This window comes from Rhipicephalus sanguineus, chromosome 1, assembly GCF_013339695.2.
Source record: "Rhipicephalus sanguineus isolate Rsan-2018 chromosome 1, BIME_Rsan_1.4, whole genome shotgun sequence".
Classification (NCBI taxonomy): domain Eukaryota; kingdom Metazoa; phylum Arthropoda; class Arachnida; order Ixodida; family Ixodidae; genus Rhipicephalus; species Rhipicephalus sanguineus.
The window spans coordinates 133903688-133931519 of NC_051176.1; the positions used below are offsets into that span (position 1 = coordinate 133903688).

Sequence of the window (27832 nt, forward strand, 5' to 3'; positions counted from 1 at the left end):
CTGATGAGAATGCCATATCCCGTGTCACGTGCAGTGGTGGACGCGATTGGCAGACCTCACGCCGGTACGATGCAGGGCCGCATCGCCGCGTACGGTGCTTACGATCAGTGCCTTGCTGTGAGGCACGACGAGGGACTTTTCCAGGGGAGGTACTGCATGGTGCACCTGGAACACGATGGCTCCCAGTTTTCGCCAAGCTTGAGAGTCATCGTCAACAATTTCGTCGAACACTACGGTCTTCAGGTGGGTATCGATGTGCGTAGCGCTCTTGACATCTACGTGAGTCAAAACCAGGAAGTGCGCAAGTGTATGCGCGCTATGCGACGGCGCTTGTGCGTAAACAACAGCACTAGCGTATTACAAAAATCCTTTTCTCTCAATTTCGTTCCCATTCTATTATCCACTGTTCACTGCCAGCCGATTTCAGTGGTAAAGTGAACTGAGTGCCTGAGCCGCACTTCGTTTGCGTTATGTGCATTGACTAAAACCAAAAACGAAGATCATTTGGGAGAAGGATTGTTACGTTGGCGCCGGAATATAACATCACATTTCACACTTGAAACACCATAATTTTCTGGTAACCTAGTGAACCGAGGTGCTTTTGATAGTTCTTACTTTGTGACAGACAGATTATCTATTTTTTATGTAACCTATGTATTTCCCCCGAAAGTCAGCCAAATAAATGTATGGAACGTACAGATACGGATTATACGTGACCACACAACAGAGAGCGCGGAATAGAACACGCAGTTTGTTCAGGTATAATCCGTCGCTGTATATTAGAGGCCGATAATCCGAGACATTGTATGACCAACTAGCGCCTATTGCAGTTCTGCTTGAGTTATTGGGGCTCAGTTATCACGTGGGTCGGCGTTAAAATTATCTGCGCGTTTTGTTCGTTATTATATTGACCTCTAAGAGAGCCCAAGAAACGCCGAAGAACCATGAGCTTTCGAGGCCAAAGGTTCAAAGCAAGTATAAAGGCACGGCCCGTGTTCACAAAAACGTCTTACGCTAGAATTTTAAATAAGAAAGATTTTTTAGCCAATCGTGATGCTAGGCAGATCATTAGCAAAGCCTGCAGGCCAATGGTAATGAGCACTTACGAACAAAAAGCTTAATCGATCCCGCCCACGAAATTTTGGCCTGTACTTGAGCAGTGGTGAATCACGCGACGATGACGCTCTCACTTTGAATAAATTCATTATCGTATTCGTCTTTCTACATTTCAATCACATGGAACCTACTCTTTCCTATGTTGCTGGCATCCATCCTGGTGTTAATTCGCATTGAAGTATCACGCCTGGTTGCAAAGTTCTGCGCCTAGTTTGCGTTTACTAATTTAAGCAAATATAAGCAACGATCAACTCATTGGAAGTGCAACGGCGAAGCGTGGAGTAAGAGTTGCAGAAGTCGTATGAAGCAAGGTCGACCCTTAGATAGCAATGTCTGCCTAAAGATTGACCGCTCATCTCCAGCGGTTCTTGTTCTAAGCTTAAAGTCAGCTGAACAAAAAGAAGTCACAGAGGGCTGAGTGAGGCGAGTATGGTTGAGAGTGATTAAGGAAGGGAAAGGGAGGCACTAATTGCCTAAAAAGCCACTGTGTAGTCACCGTCATTAGGGGGAATACACTACCAGCCGTAAATGAAGAACCGTGCGTAAAATACTCGTCAGTTGTTTCTCGCATCTGTTGATCCAATGCCAAAGCGCACCTAGCCTTCTTAACGACCCTCTACAAAATGCATGAGCATTCGGTGTTTTCCTGCCACCACGGATATCTCCAGCACTCGCATTCACGGCACTACGTCAACACCTCAAATTCCAGGAAGATTTGAAGTCCAGTGCTAAGTTAGTGTCGTGCTCCCAAGCACCGCTGCAGTTCTGCAAAGCAATTGCAGTTAGCATTTTGGTACCATGCAGCAGGAAACTTTTTGAATGAGATCCCAAAACATTACTCGTTTTCCTGATCTGTGTATATTCGTATCACATAGCACCCCCCCCCCCCAACAAAAAAAAAAGTATTGTATGAGCATAGAGCTATACTGTTCGTATATGACTAACTATAGCGCTTTTCTTTAACGTCTGTTGGCAGTACGTTGGCAACTTGTCCAAGCAGGCGGAAAGCGGTTCGCGACTGGTCATACCACTGTACAAGGTTGGACTGTGTGTGCCTTCAATGTGCCAGAAGGACGATCTGCAAGTTATCATTAACCACTGTAAGGAGGCATTTCTCTTATTACCAACATGATTATACACAAAAGTTCCGACATCAAAAAAAAAATGACAGCAGTTCCTCGTTCTTGCATGAGAATATTTGAAGTTTAACACAGACGTGCACAAACCATACAGAAACTGTAGACCCAACAAAATTCTGTGAACATCATCAGGTGGAACTCGAAAGTCCACCGTTGAAAACAGGCCTAATGTACAACAGAAAAAAGCATACGCCGTGCGCATACGCTGTACACACACACACACACACACACACACACACACACACACACACACACACACACACACACACACACACACACACACACACACACACACACACACACACACACACACACACACACACACACACATGCACGAGCGCGCGTACGCATAGTATATACGGATTGTTTCAAGATGTGTGTGCGAAAACTTTCAAAAATAAGGGAAATGCAATATTTGCTTGCTGCCTTCATAACTACCTTTTCTGTGGCGACCGATACCTTAAGGAGACTACAGACATCAATTACGGCAGTAATTAAAGAAATTAAATTTGTAATCTTTCTCATTAGTGGAGACAGGCGGTCAGGTCAAATGGGAGAATTAGAGCCCTTCCTGTGAAGAGCCCATTGCTGCTTTGAGATCCCCAAAAGGCGGCCGCTAGTAATTTTAGCAGAGTGGTGAAATGTGACCCATTTCCCCAACGAAACGCGGAAGAGCGCAACTGCCATACTCTTCCAAGGCGTCCGTATTGAGCGGGCGTCGTTACAGCAACCCTCGATCGAGAGAGATAGAGAAAGACAGAGAGACAGTGACGTCATTCAGGTCACCTGCTAGTTACGCTCATCCTCGCTTCAGTTTCGGTTTCGCCAGTGAAGTTGGTCAAACTTCATTACGTCGCTATAATTACCGAGGCCCGTTTTTCGATATCTCAGAGCGTCCATGGGTTCTTCGAAGGAAGAACTTCAATTCTCCCATCTGACTCGACTACGTGTCTCCACTAAATAGAATGTTAATTTAATTTCTTTAATTGCTGCCGTAAGTGATGTCTCGTCACGTTAAGATATTGACAACTTCAGAAAACTTAATTATGAAGGCAGCGTGCAAATATTCCACCTCTGTTACTTCTGACGATATATATATATATATATATATATATATATATAATATATATATATATATATATATATATATATATATATATATATATATATATATATATATATATATATATATATATATATATCCGTTTCTAGAAGTTTGTTTTCTGAGAGAATCCGAACCTTTGTAGGATTTTCAATAATTTACTGCAAATGCTAGTGTTCTCCAATGCATGTTGTCATTTATAATGTAATTTCTGCCCTCAGTCACGAAAGACCTTGGATCGCAGCTTAACGTAAAGTGGTGCGCGATCGACGAGCCAGTTACATTGGATCGACGGCAAAGCGTGATCCTGTGAGTCTTTTTTTTTACCTTTCGTGTGTATTATGAGTATGTTTTCAGTGTAATTGCTTTCTTATAAGTTGAGCCAGAAATTTATAATGCCAGAGTGTATAGGACCAGCCGCAATTTCATGTGGCGTTGTGGTTTTGAGCATACATGTTGGGAGATCATTGGAATAGAAACAACACAAGCAGTTCTGCAGGACTTTCATAAAAGAAAGAAAGAAAGAAAGAAAGAAAGAAAGAAAGAAAGAAAGAAAGAAAGAAAGAAAGAAAGAAAGAAAGAAAGAAAGAAAGAAAGAAAGAAAGAAAGAAAGAAAGAAAGAAAGAAAGAAAGAAGTAGAAGTCAAATGCTCCTGCTCAGAAACAGAAAAATAAATGAAACATACGCTATGCGCACGGCTTCTCATGTGCCATATTTCTGTCCAGCGATGGCGATAAGGGAATGAGTGAGTTGCAGATTTTAGCGCACAAAGCGACAAAAACGCAGAGGCTAGGGACACACAGGCGCAAGTAATGGAAGTAAAATTCTTCAGTATAAATAGCCCTTGCGCCTTTCTGACTGATTAGACTATGATTCGACTCCTAGACTGAGATTTTTACAGGGAGTAGCTGGCAGCAGGCGACCGAGTAGAACGGTTTGCCTTGCAGGGGACTGACGATAGGATATTGACTCTTGTTCTGGCGCTTCTAGAGCGTGGATATGTGCGTTCGATGCTGCTGCTATACTGGTGGGAAAGTGTCATTTTCGCGTACCATCGTCTAACGTCTTTCTATTTCGCTTTCCAATCTCCAAGGTGCATATTTGGAGTATGGATATCCTTTGTGTTTTTCGGCACTGGCTACGACATCTACAAAACAATGTCATCCACAAACGACAGCAAAGACAATGTGAAAACAGCCTTTACAGGTTAGTCATTTATTACATGGTACCTCATATGCCTGGTGAGAAAGCTTACATAGTTATGTCATGCTATTACATGTCATAGTTATCAGCGCTGCGTACTTCAAGACGCAATCAATTGCGCTAAGTGCCACAGCACTTAGCGCGATTGCCTGCGTCCTGAAGTGAGCAGAATGTCAAACCAGCAGTATAAGAGCTGTTCCGAACCCTAAGATAGGCACGAAATATGTGAGGCGAAAGAAAAATATCTCTCATCATAATGGAAAATCCGGCTAGCTACCTTACGCTAGAGTATCTGGAGATGAAAATATAAAAAAATGGTGTACAAAACCGGAAAGGGAGAGGAACCACCGACCAACTTGCCGCTACTTCGCTACAATTCGGCGCCCATAGTAAAAGAAAGAACACCTTCCGCGCGATATTCTCCTACGACTATGATATCTTGAATGTGGGGATGATTTTGCACGCAGGCTACTTTTCGAGCATCGTGTCGTCGTTTTCACTTCGGAAGGGATTCAAGAAACTGATGGACATGCCCAACTGGGGCGACTACTCCAACGACTTGGGCTTCGTGCACGGCATGCGTGTACTGTCAGCTACTTGGGTCGTGCTTGGCCACAGCCACATGGTTCGGGACGTACACGCCAGCTGTGAGTACCGAAGGCTGGCATTTTGAAGCCCGTTTCCAGCATGCGCGGAGAAGATACCTGTCCGTCTATACGAAAGTTGCGGGACTTTTGTCCCCTGAGTAGGTCTTCAGACAAACGTCAGGCCAGTTGCCCAAGTTTTTGGCGGGCTCCTGCAGGCGCATACTGCCGCAGCAATCTTATCCCTGAGCTCGCATTTCGAGGAAAATATATAACGCTTTTTTGCATTATGAGCGCTACGGTATAACCAGAAGCATATTATATATATGTATATATGTATGAAGGAAAGAAGATGACTCTTAAGGGCTCTTTTTCTTTGTTAGACACAATATTAATGAGAACTAACAGACAATAACGCCACGGAAAGTATAGGGGGTGTTATCTGTAGTATTTAGAATATAAATGTGAAGAAAGTAAAGTGGACGAAAAGATAACTTGCCGCCGGCAGGGACCGAACCTGCGACCTTCGAATAACGCGTCCGATGCTCTACCACTGAGCTACGGCGGCGGTCATCCTCCCGACCACTTTATGGGGTATATATGTGCATTTAAACCTTGGAGTGTTAGTCAGCGCCATTCGCAGCCATGGCGGCGAGTGTGGAACACTCTTTTTCTGCCTTTCTGGCGTCACGTAGCACGTGATCTTTTTACAAGCTGGCAGCTGACCAATTGGTCAGCTGCCTGCACTGCTCATTATATATATATATATATATATATATATATATATATATATATATATATATAAATTGGCTTGAGCGAACGAACGTACGAAAACTTTTATTGTTCCAACGTTTCGGCCGGGGTCCGGCCTTCGTCAGGGAAATCCCTGACGAAGGCCGGACCCCGGCCGAAACGTTGGAACAATAAAAGTTTTCGTACGTTCGTTCGCTCAAGCCAATTTTTATTAATCACTGGATCCACTGAAACCACTTGCCTGATATATATATATATATATATATATATATATATATATATATAATATATATATATATATATATATATATATATATATATATATATATACACTCGTTTAGTTGAAGGCGCGGCCATTACTTGCGCCGGAAGTCAAACCATGTCGCTGAAATTTCGGTGTCGGCGTCGGCGGCGTTGGTTGTGAGCGAAAAATTGTCATCTTGTCCGTGACCGAAAAATGGAGAAAGATGCAAATAAAATAAGAAAAAAAAGTTGCTTCGAGTGAGAATTGATCCCAGACCGTCTCCGTGGCAGGCAGGTGTTCTACCACCGAGCAACGCTGTTGCGTGAAACTGCTTGGGGAAAAAACACTATATGATTATCATGTAGTGGAAGGAGTCTCCTTAACGCATATAATATTGCGTGCTAGAAGCGTAGAATCATACCGGGCGTCAAAACACGTGAATTGCGCAAAGAGTGGGTGTTTTAAAAGCCCATTCATTACAAAGAGCTCAGACATATTTAATCATCATCAGCTGCAAAAGCATCAAAAAAGTGAGCAGCTGCGTAGGTTCGCTTGTTGCCTCACGGACGCGCAGTGGGCCCTTTGCTGATTCGCAAATGGAAGAATTATGGCGTAGTGGGCACTTAACAACTGTACTTGCAGCAGGCATTCTAGGATAGAATGATCGGAAGTGGGGGCCGGGCAGGCCGGTGTGGTCCAGCAAAGAAAAACGAGCCCTTAAAATACCCCTTCTTTCGTTCATTATCGTAAGTAGTCGCTTACGCAGTTGAATTTTAACGCGATAGAATTAAAGAGCTCGTTTCGCAGAAATTCCGGTGTCGGCGTTGTTGGTTGTGAGATAAAAAAACGGCGTTGTCCGTGAGCGAGGACTTCGAGATAGATGCAAAATAAAATAAGTTATAATAAATCTGGGTCCCAGTGAGAATCGAACCTAGGCCTTCCGTGCTGTAAGCAGGTGTTCTACCAAGGAGCCATGCAAGCGCTTGAATCTTCCCAAAAAAAAAAACGTTATAAGAATGTCATGTAGTGGGAGGGGTCTCCTTAACGCATGTAATATTGCGTGGCAGAGTCGTAGAATTAACCGCACCAAGCGTCAAAACATGTGAATTGCGCGTCGAGTAGGTGGTTTAAAGCTGCCCACCCTTTAAAAAGTGTGCAGCTGCGCAGGTTCACGTAGCACTTACGGACGCGTAATGGGTACTTCGCCAATTTGCAAAAGGAATAATTATGGCGTAGTGGGCACTTCGCAACTGTACCTGAATTAGGCATTCTAGGATAGTTTGAGACGGCCAATGTTGCGCGCACAAACGTTCCTGTCGTTGCGGCACGGTTGAAGGCGATGCGCACGGGGCCCGATTACGCTATCACGATCTCCTCTTGAAGGCGAAGCTTAAGCGTCCTCCAAGTTTTTACACGCTAGTGACGTCCGCCTTTTATAATAATCAGGCTCGGAAAGTTCGATTGCGCTAAATGTCAAGCGAGCTTTAAGAAATCTGTTATCCGCCACGATGATCTAGGGGTTATGGTGCTCGACTGCTGACCCAAACGTCGCGGGATCGAATCCCGGCCGCGGCTGCCGCTTTCTCGATGCAGGTGAAAATGCTTGAGGCCCGTGTACTTAGGTTTAGGTGGAAGTTAAGAGAACCCCACGTGGTCGAAATTTCCGGAGCCCTCCACTACCGCGTCTCTATAATAATCAAATCGTGGTTTTGGGACATTAAACCACAAGACTTGTTATTAAGGATTCTATTAAGTAAAACACGCGGTATACTGGGTCTTTCAGATTACTCGGGCCAAGCTTCAAAAAAACTCGCGTGTCCTCTACAAGAATGAAGCCAACTTATCAACGTTGTATCATCACGCCGTCATACATCACGTGATGTTTGACGCCAATGGCATCATACGTGACGTTTCTACTCAGGTCACGTGACTCGCCGCTGCGTTCTTTAGGATATGGAAACGCGCATCGCGGGAAATGTAGGAGCCTGGATCACTGTATACGATCCACTTCCACTCTTCACACCTTCGGTCTCCGTCCCGCATCGCACAGTCGTTTACAACATGTTAGAAAGGACTAATATCGTTATACTTAGATTTAGCTGCAAGTTAAAGAACCCCAGGTGGTCGACATTTCCGAAGCCATTCAATACGGCATCTCTCATAACCATATCTTGGGTTTAGGACGTTAAACCCTAACAATTATCATTATTATTATTACTAATTTTGTTACGCGAAAACACCTAGTCACGTGGCCGTTTTTTTTTTTTTTCATATCTCGTGCACTTTCTTTATAGTCCGGAAAAATTAAAACCACAGTACTCTCTAAGCCGAAATCGGGCAAAGTTGGACTAACTGCAGCCGTCACACCAAAGGATGAACGGTTCGTCCAACAGGGAGTAAATACGTGCCAGTGTGTGTCTTGTGCAAATGCCCGACATGAAAGGGACTAGCGGGAAAGGTAACTGCGCGTCGATCGTCTGCTGCCGCGTTGCACTGCTCAACACCGCCAGACTAGCACGAAAGCGAGTGATATTAGTGGTAACTTGTACCCCATGGTTAAGGCGAAGCACGATTACAACAATTTTATAGACTAAAGTTTCAAACACGAGCCATCTCTAGTACGAATAGAAGCTGCGATGAGAGACTTGAACCCGCGCATGCGCATCTATTATCTATTAAATACATTATTTGGATATTATTATTAGGCTGTATACTAAACTTCTCGATAAAAGGTTTTGCGTTTAAAGGAACGCTTCAAAAGTTTATTAATCTATTACCGCTAATAATTACATGAGATCATCTAAACGAATACTCTAAGTTAGTCGAAAGGGAAACGAACAATACCAATTGGTTGAATTCTTGTAGCGCGCATGTGGATGTTTTAAGCTTGGCCAGAGTTGACGTAAAGAGCCCCGTATTATATCCCATATGTTATTCATAATTTACGTACTGGCATGGAGTTAAGTGTAGATTGTCGATGGAAGGATGTTCAGCCACCGTTCCGTAATGGTTACCTAAGAGAACAGACTTTTGGATTAGTTGGTTTGTAACGTTCATTGAAGCCATAGCGCTGTTAAGACAGGGACGCACGTCCCGTCCTCTTTCTGTGGTCCCTGTCTTAACAGCGCTATGGCTTCAATGAGCGTAATGGTTAGCCTCGCTTGTCTTGCCGTCATGGCATAGATAGTCCGTGGATCTCGCGATATATGCGTTCTCGCAAAGGTGCACGTGCGTCTAGGCCTAGCTTCCACCAGCAGGCGTGCGACATACCTCAGGAATGTGCGCAGAGACGCAGAGCCTCTAATGTGAGTCGTCTCGTCAAGGCACGGCTTTTAAAGTTGGCCGGTCTCGGGAATTTCTAACACCTCATCAAATATGTGCGATGCAAGTTGTGAAATTTTGACCCATGGCGAATGGCACTAACACATACAAGGAAACTGAGCCACGAGGAAAACCGGGCTTGAATGTTTCATGCCACTACCACTTCAAGGAAACGAGCATGGGTAAGCAGCATCGGTGTCCAAACAGCTTTAGCTAACGATAGACTCGGGCACGAGGACACTTCGCAGGTCACTTAGTGAGATCTATTATACAGGCTACCATCTGTATCGTTCGAAGTTTCCCGTTGCCTACTTTCAGCGAAAAAACTTCGTTATTCAGCCACGCCGCTCTGCAGGCAGTAAACACGGAGTCACGCCAGAGTTCATCCAGCCATTAAACCTGTTGTGCCTCGTATATCGTACGAGTGAAGTATCCTAAATTAAGCTGCAATATTGAAGAATGCGAGGCATCTTGCTGATATCCATAAATGGTGAAGGAATGTGTTAATAAAAAAGCGACCACGCCTTCCGCTTCTGTTTTCCTCGGAGAGAGCTCTGTCGAGGAATAGTACGTGCGTATATGTATGGTACATAAACAGAGAGAGGGGCCTTCGGGAGGAATGGAGCGAAGGAGACAACATTATAGACCATACTTGGAAACAATAAAGAGATAAGAATAGATCATGAAAGGAACAAAGCAGCTGCTGAACAACCTGATTATAGCAGAGAGAAGAATACGTTCATTGAAACGGGACCTCAACTTCGCCTTCAGGGTGAGAGAAAAAGAAAGCTTTAGGGGCACCTCTGTAATTGTGCTGAATACTACAAGAAACGAACTGACATGGACTGAACGCATACAGTAAGCAGCTGACATAATTAATAAACGGCCGCAGGAATCAATATACAAGATTGATTGATTGATTGATTGATTGATTGATTGATTGATTGATTGATTGATTGATTGATTGATTGATTGATTGATTGATTGATTGATTTGAACGTTTACGAAGCAACTTAGAACTCAATCATACCAGGTTAAGGAGCGACTGCATTCCGTTTCCTCGCGTGAAGTCGCACGTGTGTACAGTCTAAGATTGAAAGAAACAAAGATTGGAAAAGTTAAGCCACCGTATTTTTCTTCCGCAGCTGACGGCATTGGCTTTCTGAAAAGGATTAGGGAAGACTTCCCCTTCACCGTCCAGGTGAACTCCTTTATGGCGGTCGAGACCTTCCTCGTCATCACGTAAGCATCCTTGTTCGAGAATTGTGTCCAGCTGAAATATTATCTCTGACTATTGGATTGCCATTTTAGGTTGGCAGAAACATGTTTTCTTTTGTTATTCTACCCCAAATGATTTTGAGCAATAAATGTTTCCGTCTTTTTTTTTTTTTTTTGTCACGTATGTACAGTATCCAAGCTTATTGTGAGCTGTTAGTGCCTCCACAATGTGCAGAGGTTTAGGAAAAATGCCTCAGCGGAGACCTTCGAATTATATTTGAGTAGCAAAGGTTCTTTATCGTGCACAAAAAGCACGGCACACGACCGTCTTTTTTTTAATTTACCCTCATCGAAATGTACCAGCCATGACCGTTAATGGAACGTGCTCCCTCGTGGTCAACTGCAAAACGCCACTAAGCCACCGCTGACAGTCACTGCAAATAATTTTTGAAAATTTTAAATCTATCGAAGTTGTTGAATTCTTGTTGATTTTTAAGTTAAAAGCTGTTTCCAACTTCGAATTTAGTAGCATTTAATTAATTTTCGTCAGAAACATAAACTTGTTCAGCCGATCTTCAATGTGTCGAGTACTCTCTCATACGGCTCTTAGTTCGTATGTGTTTGGTACCTTTACAATTTAAGAGACACGAATGCCAAAGCCACTTGCCACAAGCCAATTTGACTAAAATGTCGACGTATACAGAGCTCTCAGCCACTCATGAGGCTTTGTATAATAAGCTATGCAGATTCTTATGAGCAGGGTTTCACGGATCAGTGTTGTCGTCTATGTGATGGCTGTAGCCTTTTGATGGAAGTAAACAGCGCGGAGTACAAAAAAAAAAAAACGGTGTAATTTTTTTTATTATTTCCCCATTCCTTTTCTCCCGCAATTAATACGTCCTTCAAAAGATGTACCAAGTTGCTTAACCAACCATACTACTGCCCGTAGCAGGCCAGTATAGCATTTTCTTTTATTTATTTTTTTTTTTTTTGATGCAGTGATTACCAACGTTACTAGAACAAACTCAGTTTCAAAGCTCCGTATCTCCGCCAGCGGAGGAGGGTGGTCCGAACGGCGGTCGTGAGAACTAGCGGCGCTGCAGTTCCGTCTTGCTCCACTATCGGCGCGTCGTCTGCTGCCACGGCATAACGTTGCGGTCCGCCGCGCAGTTGCTCGCGCCAACTGCGCGGCAACTTTCTTATTGTACTAGTTAGGTGGATACTTAGGTGGATATGTATAAGGTCGTCTGTATGCATTGGCCCGTGTGCGTTGTTCATTGATTGGCTAAGAATCGATGTTCGGTCTATATTGCCACGTCCACTTCTTGTTTTATTTTGACGTATTCGGGTTTGACCAGCAAGGACTGTTATCAACGCCCGACGCTGTCCGCGAAGCAGTGTTCGAGAAGCTTCGCGATTGTAGATCGTTTTGGTAAGATTGCGCGCTGCACGCGAATGTTCCAGCTTTGTCGAGAGATAACGCCGCCACCAGCGATATCGCTGGAAAGTTCGATAGCGCGTGTATAAAAGCCGACGCGCTTGACCGCTTGTCAGTTGATCGACGGTCGACGCTGTGTTCGCCGCTGTCAGTGTATTGCTGTAGTTTGACTTTCAGTTTCCCGGCCACAAGTTCGGCCAAATAGAGTTTCATCTCGGACCTGCTGACTGCTGCCTTCGTCGACGTCACGAACCTGTGACAATATTTGAGCTGTCTACATTGCGCTTAACTTCCAAGCACAGGAGTTTCTAAGCGAATGAGGGTTTTCAAAGTAATTTTTATAACTACCACCCCAATTTTAGCCGCTGCCGTCTTATCTAGACCAAGAACAACCCAACATGTTTGTAAAAGCCTTTATAGCGCACAAAGAAGCGTACTTACTCGAGATACAAAAACGTTCTAGAAAAATAGTACTCATGTTTCTACAATTTATTGAAAAAAACTTTCTCGAAAAACATCACCAATGCTTTGCAATGTTTACAAGACACGTTTTCGCGACGGTTAAAGGGATACTGACCCAAAATCGGAAAATTTTACGAGAACTCGGTAAATGAAATCTCAGTGTGCGATTACATCGAATAGATATCGTCTCTGAGCAATTTTTTCAGTGGATAGTTGTATTTTCGGTGTCTCATCTTTCTACGTCGCATCTTTCTACGGTGCCTTAAACAATTCGGACAGATCGGCCGTGATGTGAGCACCGAGCAGTTATTCGCGCGTACTCTGTCGCTAGAAGAGTCGTCAATATTCAACTTCAGTTTTTCAATTTCACCGAGCAGATGTTCCATGCCCGCAGCACTTCACACTGTACGACAGCCGTTTGCGTTTCGTGCTGTAGCCGTTCACTACGCAGTTAAACTGCTTGTCAACTACAATTATCTTTTGCACAAGTAAGTCTCCGTTCCCGAAGCAAAGTGTGGGATTGGGCTAGTTGGTATTCCATTATTAAACTGCTCAGCGCAAAAATTTGACACGGTACACATAGAAAAGACGAGGACCAGCGCTGGTCCTCGTCTTTTCTATGTGTACCGTGTCAAATTTTTGCGCTGAGCAGCCCGTTCCCGAGCCGGCGAGTGTAAAATATTCCGCACATCTTGTTCAATACCTCGTCGTAAAATCTCTCGAAAATCCACTGCTTTGAAGGCATAGCGACAGCTGACAAAAACTGATCGAATGTTAGTGTGATGCAACTCTCAGTCTCGGTAGCGTATATAGGTAATCGCCTGCCTTTCGTTTTGCTGTTCTCTTTCTGGCGGCTCCTCCAAATTGGGCACTGGGCTTTCGCGGGACGCCGTGCGTTTTGGGGGGGATTTGCGCCTAAACCCCGAACATTTTGGCTTTGAAATGTGGGGTGGAAGTGCTGGGAACAAGCGCGGCACGGCACCTGGCGCGAGTTCCCACTTTCCACGTGGGATCAAAACGTCTTGTCCCGCAACGACACGACGATAGTGCTTTACAATGTCGTCACTCTCAAAATGAACGTCACAGACCTTGAATTTCGCAGTAAGCTTTCCATCTTTGCGATGCAAAGCCTGAATGGCGTAGGGTCTTTTGCAGGTCCGAAGTGTCGTGAAGCGGAGTCGTCGTTGCGGTAGCCGCTCTTGCAGCCCGGCGCAAAGCAAGTCGGCATACCGCACTGTGAATCTGTTCGCCCTCGTTACGCTTCGTACATCACTTCGCACAAGACGCTAAGCCTGGTCAAGAACAGTCGCAAAAATGACGAGCTAACAAAGCGCAGACGACGCTGTAACCCACGTGCGCTCGTACATCGGTGGCGCCGATCACAACACGCGCCAGCCGCAGCCAGCCGCGGTGGCCGCGGGAGCTAGACGTGACTGCAGCGCCACTAGTTCTCACGACCGCCACGCGGACCGCCTCTCCGGCGGAGCTTTTAAACTGAGTTTGTTCTAGTAACGTTGGTGATTACTGCGTGGCTTGTCCAGCCACATTGTATTGCTTTCTAATGGTCATGCTATTTTTAAACATCGCGTGTAGTTATCAGAGAAGTTAGTTGCAGTCCATCAAGTCGGGACACGGCCGGTCTGGAGGCGCGCGCTCGCTCCTTCCTTTACGGCCTGCGCACGGGGGGCTGTTGCTACCTATGGCCGCAATTTCGTGGGGGCGCTCCGAGCCAACTGTCACTCCCGGCCGTTGCAGAGGCTAGCGCGCGCAATGAGTGCTCGGCTTCCGACTTAGCATGGCGCTTTCTGAAGTTACTCTATATGGTATTCATGGTACCAATGCGATAGAAACATGGTAGCAAGTATATGTGATGACTCTGGTAAATTCCGCTTTACAGAAGTGGTGGCGCAGGCGTCTCATAAGCCCGCTTCTGTTGCTCGGCAAAGCATCGACGCGGTTATAACACAGCCTTGTTTTTTTTTTTAGGTTTCTGTAACTTCGATAATAAGTAAGAGGATGAACATTGCATTTGGTTGAGGAAACGGTTTATTCATGGTTTGGGAAATGTTTATTTCAAATGTATGTGCCGGCCGTCGCTGTACTTGAAAATAACAAAATTGCACATTTTTTGTTGGAGGCATCTTAATTCGCGCTTTAATATTGAAACAAATACTTCAAAAAAGTGAAAGTCACTGCATAGTGGGGACGGCCACGCTGCAGACGAAGAGGAAACATAAAAAAACTTTCAGAGAATCCTTTCAATGGGAAACAGAATGTTTTCCTTGGTACTACAACAATATGCGCATGGAGAACTGAAAAAAATCACTGCTGGTAAAACACTGTAGTGACGATCACAGTTTAAAGGAGTCAAGTCTGTCACAGCCTGATATGCTTCCGCGAGGGCTTGTGAATAAAACCGAAAGGCCTGTCATTCTGATCTGTTAACTTTTTGTGTAGTTAATAAGAAGAAACCGGAGAAACTTCTCAGAAATAATATGAGCCAGCACTCTCGCGTGACTCTTGTCCACACCTTCCGGACAGTCCAGAAGTGGCGAATCTTCAAGGTATGGCTCAACAGTCAATTGCAGAGTCTCGAGGATTTTCGTTCGAGGAAGATATTTGACTGCTTTCTCGAAGAACGTCACAATTGTGTCCAGCATTGATAGTAACTCCGGCTTTGGGTAGTGTAGATCATAGGCTTCCTGCTGACGGAGAAGATGGTACAAAGGACTGCTCGTTTTGTTTGTCGTCACTAGCATGGCGCATGTTTCGCAACCGACATCAGTGATGAGTTTGGCAATGTAACCATCTACATACACCAAGCCTGAATAGGCAACAGAGTTCGGTGGTTTGCGAGGAGGTTCTCGCAGAGCTTCAAGTTCCTCAATAACATCATCTTCTTCAATGTTTTCATCGCGAATGCCCATATGTCTTTTGAAGGTAGGGCCTTTTCCTTGACAATGTGGGTCAAAGCAGCTGTGACGGCTCTTGCGTCTAGCGCGTCATTGCCCCCGCACATTGCCCTCAATTTTCCAAACAATGCCTCTATAGGATCACTGTTAAATTTCTTCGTGAGCACATAGTTTACTCCTTTTCTCAGAAGAAATCGGACTGTCTCCACCGTGGACTTTGTGGGGAAAAGCAGGGCAGTGTACGTCTCGTCTGTAAAGTTTCCAACGCCAGCGGCGACAGAACAATCCTGGATGCGCTTAATTTAGCCTGAAAATTCATTTTCCAGCCACAGCAATCTAAGCACACGGGCCTCAGGCATTTTCGCCTCCATCGAATATAAGGTGGTCGGGTCTTAAAAAATACTGTTGTTGCTAGTAGCGCTGCGTGTGCGTCTTCTATTGCCGAGTGCCGAGAAAGGCAGACTGTCCCCACACGCACCTGTACTTCCTTCACCGCTTGCTACAACCGAAAGAAGTAATTAGCACGAGAAATTGGCCGGGCACAGCTGGTTTACAACACGAAGCGCATGCGGCGAAACGCGCTTTGGGCGGTTGGCTCGCGCCGCCCTCACGCGGAGCGCGCCGTCGTGACTGTATAGAAAAAGTTCCATTGTACTCCCGGCAGCTGCACAGGCCGTAAGGGAAGGAGCGAGCGCGCGCCTCTAGACCGGCCGTGGTCGGGAATATGCTATAAGAACATTGTTCATACACGCAAAAACACTTCACGGTTAGTATGCCTTTGTGAACTACCAAATGCAGCTGCCAACGCTGTTGAGGCTTTGGGCAATAATGCAGTGACTATGCGTCCAGAAATGAAGAAAAAAAAAGAATTCGCCTTCATATAAGGAACGCATTGTCCTTTGTGTAAGGGTGTAGCGCGATAAACAGAACGATGCCATACCAAATAGCTAAAGTCGAAACTTTCTTAGCGAAAGAACGTTAGCTGGATTTGCGCGACGCTTATGAGAAATGTCCTCTTAATCAAAAACAATCTTAGTTAATCCTGCTCAAGATTCTAGGGGGCAGTCCCTTCATTCATTACCCCTGAAAATAGTACTATAGCATTCGCGTGATGTTATTGTTTTTCTATACCGCTGTCATCCCATGACTACTTTAGGTCAGAGAAGTGTTGTAGGCTTTCGAGTGAGTTGAAGTACTGCAGCGTAATTTGGGGCTGCAAATACTTCTCACAGGTGACGCTTGGCTCTGTCTCGCGCTTGGCACATGTAAAAAAAAAATTGACTGTGATATTATATTTGTTTTCATTTTTTTTTAATCAGTGCGAAAGGTTTTCTATATTACCTTCTTTCTGAATGTGTCTCTTTAGAGCTTTGCGCTGTCTGATTTTGCAGTTGCTGACACATTGGTAGATAAACTCTAAATTTTCACGCTGTTCAACAACTACACAACACCACTAGTGACGCACAGCTTACAAGCAATCGATCTAAAGAGTTGTGCTTCTAAACACGATAGTGTTCTGGTGCATCCACGGGACACTGCATCACGTACCACTGCTTCACGCCTATGTTACGAGCGGCAGTCTCATAACGGCACCATCGGTGATCTCATAACTGCTAGAAATGTACTTTTACAACCGCTCATGGTCATCATGCCACCTCGCTGTTATTCAACCGCTACTGACCCCTCCCCCCCCCCTTTTCCCCCAAGAAAAGCGATGCGTGTTGCACGGCAATACGGACAAAAGCAAGAAGGTGATGTTTCACCCTCCCTCAACGAGTCTGAAACCACCTATGTTCTCCAAGTGATGAGACATACAGCACGGTTCTCTTATTTCAGGGGATTTCTCTCAGGCTACCTGGTAATGAAATCTCCGCGACTGAAAATGTCGCCAGTTCTCGTTATCATCGTGGCACTCTTCAGGCGTTACGTCAGGTGAGCATTATGGCTACGCCATTGCAGTTTGTTTGTTTGTTTGTTTTCGTCCTGTGCCATCTTAGGTAATGGAGCTCAAGCAATGCTAACGGTCACAAAGCAAACAAGTTGGATCGAAACGTGGTAATTTATCCGGAAAGTTTATCGCCATTTTGGCACCACCAAAGCAATAGTTAGGTGTAATCTTTTCAGCTCAAAGGTTTTGCTATAATGTTAGAACCAAATACAGCATAAGTAAGGCTTCATAACTACAGCTACAATCTCCCGTAAGAGTGCAAAAGTCCGCGCAGGTTCAAGTGCACGCTCGAGAAAACCATGGACGTACACTTTTCACTGAGAGCATCCGCACCGTTGCTTGCAGGCTCATGGTCCCGATGGCGGCTGTGATGGGCTTCATCTACCTCCTACCCGCAATTATTGACGGCCCCATGATGAGGGAGCACAGGCGTTCTTTCGAAGAGCCCTGCGACAAGAACTGGTGGAAGCTGTTCACAATGTCGCAAAACTACGCCGAGCGCTTCGGTGACTTGGTGAGAAGCTGTAGTCCCAAATGAAATCAGCATCTAATGCTCAGTGGAAAAGATGAACGCGAAACTGCAGTCGTGAAGTTCGGTTCCGTACAAAAGGGGGCAACTTCCCCCCTTTCCCTCAGAGGTAGATTTTCCGAAACGGCACTGTGACGTCGGTCATGCCGACGTTATGATGCTTTCATAAATATTGTTTCGATTAAAGTCACCAAAAATCGGGGATGATCTAATTTTCCTCGCAAATAAGCAAAACCGAGTCGGTGTCTGGTCCAAATGGCTCCCATCTATAGCGAAAGCGCGATGAATAAATTTGCATACTTGGTGTTATTAAATGCGAAGCATTTCTTAGCGAACCCAAGGCACTTTGAGCGTTTCTATCTACGTATCTATCTATATATCTATCTATCTATCTAGCCGCCTACGTCTGGGTGCTCTCGTGATCGCCTCGTTAACTTGGTGTAGACTAAAATTGGTATGGGAAGGTAAGACGTTTTGACGAATATGACTGCCGGGTCATGCCATTAATAACGTGAAAATCCTGTCGGGTACGTCGTCAAACCCTTTCCTCCAGACACGTGTTGCACATACCCGTTTACCACGGGCCGCGGTGTATAGGTATGCGCCACAGGTGATTGACAGATTATTACCCAGGAACGGCGAGAACAGACATTGGTAATTTAAGTGTGAGAATGTTAAGAAAAACCGGCATCGGCAGCGTTGACCCGACGAATGCAAAGAATAAAATTTAGGATCCCAGCAGGAATCGAACCCAGGAATTCTGCGTGGCAGTCAGGTATTCTACCACAGAGCCGCGCCAGGTGTATGAACTGCTTTAGAAAAACACCCTATGCAGGCTTAATGTCGGTTCAACGTCAATTGTGGTTGTGGTGCTGGTTATCTAATTTTATAACAAAGCAATAAACACAACACAGCATGTACTCCTACCATACAAGCGTCATGTCAGGTTAACGTCTGTGGTTCCAGTATTGGCTCCGCTTTTATAGTAGTCTAACAAACATTACATTTGTATTACTCTGGTTCAGCAAATTGTATTCAAGCTGTGCTCGACCCCGGAGGAATGCGCCAACGAAAGTTACGTGTGATATGCACATCATCGCACCGTAAAATGCCCCTAGTTTCGATAATATTGACGTATGTACTCTAACGTGAGTGCGGGCGTTATGTCAGACCATAAGTTACCCTTTAAACGCCAGCGTTGTCGACGTACCTGGTAAGCCCACGATGTGCACACAACTACTACACTTGCAAAAACACGTCGTTTCAGCTCGTAACGCTCGCCTCAAAGCCAAAAAACTACTCGCTGACTGCTTCGCATGAAACCGACTCCCACAAGGCGTGGGATCTGCCGAATTTTTTTATTGTATTTTCATTCTCTTGTAGTAAGCTTATCGATATAACAGAGCAATGTGAGCGGTTAAGAACTGAAGAGCTATCGGGTGGTAGAAGAAGAAGCTGTCATATACATAATCGATGCCCTGTTGCTCCGATGGGAATCGCGGCGATTCCAAGTTCCAGAATGTCGTCTTCAACACTAGTCGACATTTTTGACGGCGATGCTGGTGACAAGGCATGACTGAACGTGTGCGCCTAGCAAACGAAATGTTAGCTGAGCAGCTGAGAATAACGTCACTCCTTTCTGTAGACAAGTGGTCAGCTGGGGCGCGGTCTGGAGGTGGCGCTGCCGGCGCTAAAAATGGCGGGCTTGCCGGTCGTTTTGAATCGTGCTAAATACTGGTGATCTAAATCAATAAAACAGATAGTTATTCGTCCCTCAGTGGCATTTTGGGTCGTGAATTGCTACTAGGGGGTCGATAACTACTCCTGGATGCAAAAATCGTGACATGCGTAAATTTGATGTCAGTGCTCCTTTAACCTATAGTCTAGTAGCTTTGCACCAACCTTTTTAGTGATTTTTCGAATGTTGTAACGAATTGCACTTGAATAAGTGGATATTTGCAACAAAAAAATTAACTGTTCAGGTCTGATAACTCCTTGTTAGTGGGATATTACTTCAGACTTTCCTAACGCTTACGTTTTCTTTATCTTTTCTTTTTTCTGGCTTAGTGCGTTCCTCATTTCTGGTACGTTGCCGTTGACTTCCAACTTGCAATCGTCAGCACCATCATCCTGGCTGCTATAATGCCTAAGTAAGCACATGTTCAACCATTTGCTTTATTTGTTTTTCATGGCTGATGTTTTGTATTTTTACTCATCTACTCGCTCTAGTTCTTGCCTAGTATCGTATAATAAATCATGCGCTGAGTGCATGCGATGGCCATGCGCTCTTAGAATTGACAGAACAGAACGAACCCGTATGGAAATTTACTAAAGCGCACAAGCACCAAGCAAATGTCTAGGTGAAACTCTTGTCATTCATTAGGGGCGAACATGGCCGGCCAGACACCTATTGTTTCTAATATTTCTATTGCGTTGTTTCGGAATATTTCGGATATGCAGGGATGGCAAAAATGATACGAAGTAAATGATAGCGAAGTATAGCTTTGTGTTGAGAGCGCTACACAAATTAAATCATCATTTATAAAAATTGGAAATTTATTTACGCAGTGTTCATTCCAGTGGCACACTATATGTCTAGAATGAATTAAGCCGGTGATTGCATATGTCCATGTTTTCGGTAAGATAGAGCGTCTCCCTAACTCATATTGTGGGTCACGGGGCAGGAGGAAACGTACCTCTACTCCTTCGTAACTGATGCGTCTACGTCTGCACCTTCGCTGCGTCAATAGTAAATGGTAAATGCCTTACGAGACCGAAAGTATGCATTTCGTCAGTGCAAGTCATATTTAGAATTGTCTCGAGCCAATTTTGCCAGTTTCACAGAAGCAAAAAAAAAAAAAAGCCTGTACATCTCACGCAGTCGTTTGATCACTTATCAGCAACGCCCGCAGCACATTCTGAAACCACTCTGCTATGCTTAATACTCGTACAGTGCGCTTCTGTAAGTCAGCACCTGCACAAAAGTACCAGTGGGTGCATACAAAGCCAGCACTCATGCGGTGGCCTAGTAACGATAGACAACGCTTCGGCAAAGAAAACTTCCTTTGGTCTCGAACCATTGACGAGCAACGCAGTATCCCTTTGAATCTGCTTCGTATACGCATACTGTGTTCAATTTATTATAAAACAGGCCATTGATCCAAATTACCTTTGTGAGAGAGCACCGTCCTAAACACGCCGAACTTTTAACGTGTTTTTATTCATTGCTGACTTCTTATTCCTCAGGTGGCCTAAGGCGTCCATGTGGATCATGGGCGCCATTGTGGTTGCCTCGTCGCTTGGCACCCTGATACAGACTTACGTCATCGACGCGCTGCCATTCGGCCTCATCGTAACTACCGACATGAAGTGAGTGCACAAGACACGGCTCCCGCTGAAACGCTGAATGCGTACCGCGCGGCAGCTAGATTTTTAAACGGACACCTTGCCAGTAAATAGATGGCGCACTTTTGGAGGGCTAACGTTGCTTCTGGCGTCGGGAACGGCGACATAGCATGCGCATTGCGTCAGATCTAATTGTGGAATGCTCTGTCTATTATTCTTATGGCAACCTTTGAGGGTGTCTAAAGCGTTAATTTGCACTGTTGGTCTATACACAGCCCACACTATACTGTGAAACACTGAACACATGCACACAAGATAGGACAATATTAGCGCTCTTAGAGAGTCTTCACTTTATTTGCGCTGCAATTAGTTCACAATGCATATGCCAACTTGCCCAGGAAGATGGCGTTCTGATTCTGACACTGAACGCTGTGTAAGTGTTCATTCTCTTTTGGGGCCATCTAAGATGAAACTATTCAATGGTGATTTTGTTACAACCTCTGACGCCAAAAGTTTAGAGCACGAAAAATTGTAAATCGTGCACTGACTAGGCCCTCAAAAAGTTCTGGCATTGATGTTTCGCAACCGCTGACGAAAGCGTGGGCAAAGACCTTGAACGTTGTTTGAATAAATCAATCGTAGGCACTTCTTAAATACAAAAGAACCCGTTTGCTTGCTCTTCAAAGCGAATATCATTGCATACAGTGACGGGTTTCCCTTATCCAACTGGTTAAAAAGAGGCAAGGAACGCGCCAAGGTAAAGAGGGTTTGAAGAGGTTAGCATTAGCATGCTGAAAGGAGGTAAGCGGGAAGGAGTGGTGCTGACGCCATGCCGGCGTTCCGGAGAGGAGGCAACTGAGTCAGGAGAGTGAGGCCGGCTTCTCTTATTCATCCGTTTCCCCTTGCTTTTCTTGCGGTGGCTTTTAGGCGATCGCGGTGGTGTGCAACGAACAAAAGAATTCTAAGAAAAGGAGAGCTTGCAGACCGACGTCGTGCACGTGCCCAAAAGGCTCGAGAACGTTACACGCGCAATAGGGGCGGGGGACAATATAAACGGCAATATAAACAGATGGGAAAGTTCCGCGCTCACCTCCCCGAAGCGTAACGACAGCAGTCATTATCGATTGCTACACAATCAATTACACGGAGAAGCACTTGGTTAATGGCTCTTACGCTACAATGCGCGCAAACCGCTGTGGTTCTATGTAGTCGGAAAGGCGGTAACGAGAGCCCAGGAAGAAATAAACTGACATCAGTGATAGCTCCACCAAAACCTTTATTCGTCCAGAAGATTACACAATAAATCCCCACTCGTGTATCATCCAAAAATCATTAGAGCTTAAGCAGGCTGTCCTTAGAGTCTTTGTTAGTACAATCGTTGCACTTCAGTGATCCATGATTGAATCAGCGGAAATATAAAGCTCTTCATTAGCTTAGGTAGTTATCTTTGATGACCTTCGCATTTTTTTAGAGGGCCCGAGTAGCAAGAAGCACTGCAAAGAAACGCCTCAGAAATGAACATTTGTGCGCTACTAAAGAAAATAATAACGAAAAATCGTTGAAAAGGAAATATCGCAATGTCTCGACAAGAGCACTTGTCCCTGTCAGAGCAGCAACTTCATTCTTTAGCAGCGTGTTTGTGTACGCCTTCTCCCCCAATTTCAAAAGTGGAGCTTGCTATTCAAGCTTGCTATTCTCCTCGGCGCTGAGCCGTGCCCCCACGACGGGAGGCAGAAAATAGCGCCCCTTTTCATTTCTTTCACGAATCACTCTCTCTCTCTCCTCCTCCACTATTCAATAATTTTCATGGCATCAAACCTCCATCTTCCCATGAGCATGTCTTGTTTGAAAGAAAAATAGTTTAATAAGCCTTTCAACGCAAAACCAGTTCCGAATACCTTTCTTAACAAATGTAATTACTCCAACTTTTCAAGCACTGCCGAATTTTACGTCGATTCCACATCCAGTCTACGTCGTTCAGCACCGGCACGATGACAGCCGCTGTTCACAGCTGATCGGCACTATAAGCCACACGGCCTTTATCTTTGCCCGCAGTGTTGCGAGATGAGTTCAGTTCCCGCAGTTATACTGATGCGTACTTCATCGAGGTATTTTGTATTTGCTGCAATCAAGCAGGAAACCATGAAAGAATACAAAGAAGCGGGCGAATACAGTTTTACGTAACCTTGTTGCACATTGGCATATTGTCACGTGGTCGTGACGTCGACGAAGACAACAGTCAGCACGTCCGAGATGAAACTGTTTATTTGGTCGAACTTGTGGCCGAGAAACTGAGAACTATAACTACAGCAATACACGCTGTACAATGATAGCGGCGAACAGGGCGTCGTCCGTCGATCAACTGACAAGCGGTGAAGCGCGTCGGAATTTAAACATGTGCCGTCGAATATTCCAGCGTTATCGCTGGCTGTCGCGCAAATTCTAGAATGAGCTCGAGTGTGCGCGTCTTGCGCGCAATCTTAACAAAAACGATCTACAATGATCGGGAAGCTTCTCGAACAATGAGGCGCGGTTCGCGCTGAGCGTTGCTGACAGTCTTTGTGGGCGAAAACCGAATAAAGCAAAAGTGATAATAGGAAACGTTGCGTCGGGCTGCAGCAGCATAGCTCATGGCTTGCAGCTGCGGCGGTGTCGGCTGAGGAACACCCAGTGACTGTGTGATTTCCTCGCGTACAACGTCAGCAATCGACGTAACTTCCGGCTGTGCAAACGGCGCAAGCTTTCGCAGCTCCTCTCGCACGATGGCTCGGATCATTTCGCGGAAGTCGTCGGAGCCGAGGCCATGAACAGTTGCGCTGTCTTGAAATGCGCGGCGATTGTACTGCCGGGTGCGCATCTCGAGCGTCTTCTCGATGGTCGTTGCTTCCGAAACGAATTCTTGAACTGTCGATGGGGGGTTCCGCATCAGCCCGGCGAAGAGCTCCTGTTTGACTCCTCGCATAAGAAGGCGGACCTTCTTGTCCTCGGGCATGACAGGGTCTGCATGACGGAACAGCCTTGTCATCTCTTCCGTGAAGAGCGCCACGTTTTCGTTCGGCATCTGCACGCGGGTCTCGAGCAGAGCCTCAGCACGCTCTTTCCTGACGACGCTCGTGAATGTCGCAAGGAACCTGGTGCGAAAGATATCCCACGTTGTGAGGCTTCGCTCTTGGTTCTCGAACCAGGTCCGAGCGGCGTCTTCCAAAGCGAAATAGACATGCCGTAGCTTGTCTTCGCTGGTCCAGGCATTAAAAACGGCGACTCGGTCGTAGTTCTCGAGCCAGCTTTCCGGGTCTTCGAACGACGATCCGCGGAAGGTTGGCGGCTCCTTGGGTGCCCGGAGAAGGATCGGTGCGGGCGGCACAGCGTCTGTCATCGTCGCTGTGGTCGAGGTCAGGATCTTTGTTTGCCGGGTCTTTTCAGGTAGAGGCCCGTGCTCTGGCGGTAGACCTTGTTGCCTGCGGCTTGCTCGACGATCCGGGTTTTCTTTGCCGTCGTCCTCCTCGCGGCTTGGGCTTGGGTCAGCGCTTCGCGGGGGCGTCCGGATCATGGAAGAAGCAGCACCTCCACCAGATGTCACGTGGTCGTGACGTCGACGAAGACAACAGTCAGCACGTCCGAGATGAAACTGTTTATTTGGCCGAACTTGTAGCCGAGAAACTGAGAACTATAACTACAGCAATACACGCTGTACAATGATAGCGGCGAACAGGGCGTCGTCCGTCGATCAACTGACAAGCGGTGAAGCGCGTCGGAATTTAAACATGTGCCGTCGAATATTCCAGCGTTATCGCTGGCTGTCGCGCAAATTCTAGAATGAGCTCGAGTGTGCGCGTCTTGCGCGCAATCTTAACAAAAACGATCTACAATGATCGGGAAGCTTCTCGAACAATGAGGCGCGGTTCGCGCTGAGCGTTGCTGACAGTCTTCGTGGGCGAAAACCGAATAAAGCAAAAGTGATAATAGGAAACGCCCGTGGCAATATGATAAATAAGTCTCTAGCGCTTCACTCAAAATAAACTGTCATTGTCTCTTGAAGTTAGATATTCATCCTTATTAGACTAAAAAAGAACACCTTCTCATCCGTGGCTCCGAGCAGCCAGCCCCATGACAGCGAGTGTTTGGTGAACAGCCATATATTTTATTTCTTTCCGGGAACGAGGCAAGCTGCGGATTTAAAAAAAAAAGATAATTGTTCGACACAATGCATTTATAGTGCGCATACATGTAGCTTTGACATAGTTGGTGATTGCGGTTTTGTGGCGCCGCATGAGATAGAGGCGGAGTGGGCGCGACCCAAAATATAGTCACCAACAAACAACGGCTAACAGCGACAAAGCCGTAGGATCCAAAATAATTCGTGTTTTTTTTTTTTTTTGGTGCGGAATAATCCTGCATAGTAAAGTGTACACGTCGTTCTGAGACAGGTTTTCTGATTTCGCGCAACAGACACGATTAGTGGGCTTAGACCAAAAGATATCCACCAATCGAGGAGTGCTAATGAAAGATTGATACGATTCCGTTTTCCCGCGCCAAGCTGCTCTAAAAGCATAAATGTTGCAAAAATTGCGTTGAACTGCTCCAAAACAGCCTCAGAAGCAAGAATGCTGGTGCCCACGTCAGCTTCAGCGGGGAAAAGAGGCTGAGTTGGCAACATGATTTTCCAATAGCGCCTAGCAGCGCCGAGAATACCAAGAAAATGAGACGTTCGCAGAACATATAGACGCGCCCAAGCGCGTTTTTTTGCACCTTTCTGCGTAGAAGCACGCATGTTTACAACAGCCCAGCGAGAAGACGCTCCAAATAAAAGATTTCTGCTCCGAAATAGAAATCCTGCTACTCCAAAAACTGCTCCCAATTCAATTTCAGCCGTCTCACCCCTGCTTATATATAGGCTACAGGATCCATATACGAAAAAAAAAAAAAACGCTTTACGATATAATTGTTCGTAAGTGAATACAGCCAACGCTGACGCTGTACATAAAACTAGCTCAGGCAGCCCGCAACGAACGTAAAGCTTTGTGAATCCGACCCGAGGTGTTCGTAAGAGCAAATGCAAATCAATCAAAATTACCGGCATCTTATTACCGCACGTGGCGATCCAGTAGCGAAAAGTTCTTACGAATGCAAAGCTTTGAGAATTGGGCCCCACGCAGATTTGGAATAGACTGAGGTTAATACCCGTGCCGTCTTTTACATTGTAAGCGTCGTAGTGATTGAACGAAGAACTACGTGTGCTCGTCTAACAATACGTGGCGCTTTGAATACGCAGGAGGATAGGCGAGGTGCAGACCGAGATCTACATCAAGCCGTACGCGCACGCCGCCACTTTGTTCGTGGGCGTGATCTTCGGCATCCTGGCCGTGCGGCGGCATCGGCTGTCGCGGTTCGTCCAGGGCGTCGCCTGGGCCGCGGCCACGGTCCTCGCTCTGGCAGCGCTGCTTGGTGTGCGCACGTGGACGGTCGGCCGCCAGCCGGAGAGGCTCGAGTCGGCTTTCTACGGGGGCCTGCACCGCGTCTCCTGGGCGCTGGGCATCGCATGGGTCATGTACGCTTGCGCCACGGGCCGCGGAGGTTTCGTCACCAAGATCCTCGCCTGGCCCATCATGTACCCTCTCGGAAGGCTGTCGTTCGCGCTCTACCTCGTGCATCTCGTCGTGCTGGGATCCACGACAGTACTGGGACGAGAGCTCGTCAGTCAGCAGCCGTTCTTACACGTAAGTTTGCCTTTTCACTTAGAGATCATGAACGATGTAATCAAAGGATGGCTAGAGGCAACTGAGTGTCCTGCATTCCACGATAATAGATATTTCTCCTTCTTCTCTTTTTTTCCAAAGGCCCAGATATATTTAGCCTTGGTCTTCGTGTCGTACGGATTTGCCATCGTCGTCTACCTCTTCGTCGAATGTCCGGTTGCTGGACTGGACAACACGGCCTTCGAAAAAGTAATGCCCAAGCACGGAAACCAAAGCGGCTCAAAAACCAAGAGCATCGCTCAAGAGCTCAAGGCTATCCACACTGTTCAAACTAACGGGACCAGCACGAATTTCGATTCATCTCCTTCCACTCTTGCGAATGGATTTCCCGACGTGACTAAGCCTTCTAGCAACGGCACTCATCTTTACGGCCACGTAAATAGCGCTTGGGAAAATGATATACACGACAGAGACACGGAGGGCGATGTAGCCGTAATCTCCGTAAAGTTCTGAGCGAACGATCACTCGTATTAACAGAGAAAAGCGCGCTTGACTCACACAACGGCGCCGTTATTTAGCTGTTATTTAGTCTACGCAAGAGCTTCGGCCAGCATGACTCCATGCCACGCTATCAGCAGAGAAGCGCATGCGCTCGTAACACGTGCTGAAGAAGACGTTTCGCAAGCTGGTGTTAAGCTGTTCAGATGTGTAAATAGTTTATTGATGAATAGCGCAATCATTGCGATGCGTTTCTTTGGGTTGTACAGATTTTCCTTGTGCACATAGGATCTCGTTTATTCCCCCTCTCGCTGAAAATAAAGT

The 27832-nt window shown here is 45.9% G+C and overlaps 1 protein-coding gene across 1 annotated transcript; it reads left to right on the forward strand.

Moving 5' to 3' along the window:
- On the forward strand, positions 1-27832 carry LOC119386931 (nose resistant to fluoxetine protein 6-like). The gene is made up of 12 exons (XM_037654224.2): positions 1-243; positions 2093-2216; positions 3579-3666; positions 4451-4563; positions 5028-5207; positions 10608-10704; positions 17329-17424; positions 17786-17954; positions 20037-20119; positions 21216-21338; positions 26587-27031; positions 27152-27832. Exons 1-12 carry the CDS (start codon positions 4-6, stop codon positions 27521-27523), a joined length of 2130 nt encoding a protein of 709 aa, XP_037510152.2. The 5' UTR covers positions 1-3; the 3' UTR covers positions 27524-27832.

Coding starts and splice junctions, on each gene's coding strand:
- LOC119386931 (XM_037654224.2), top strand. CDS start 4: ATGAGAATGCCATATCCCGTGTCACGTGCAGTGGTGGACGCGATTGGC. Junction 244..2,092: donor TCGAACACTACGGTCTTCAG/GTGGGTATCGAT, acceptor GTCTGTTGGCAG/TACGTTGGCAACTTGTCCAA. Junction 17,955..20,036: donor CCGAGCGCTTCGGTGACTTG/GTGAGAAGCTGT, acceptor TTTCTGGCTTAG/TGCGTTCCTCATTTCTGGTA.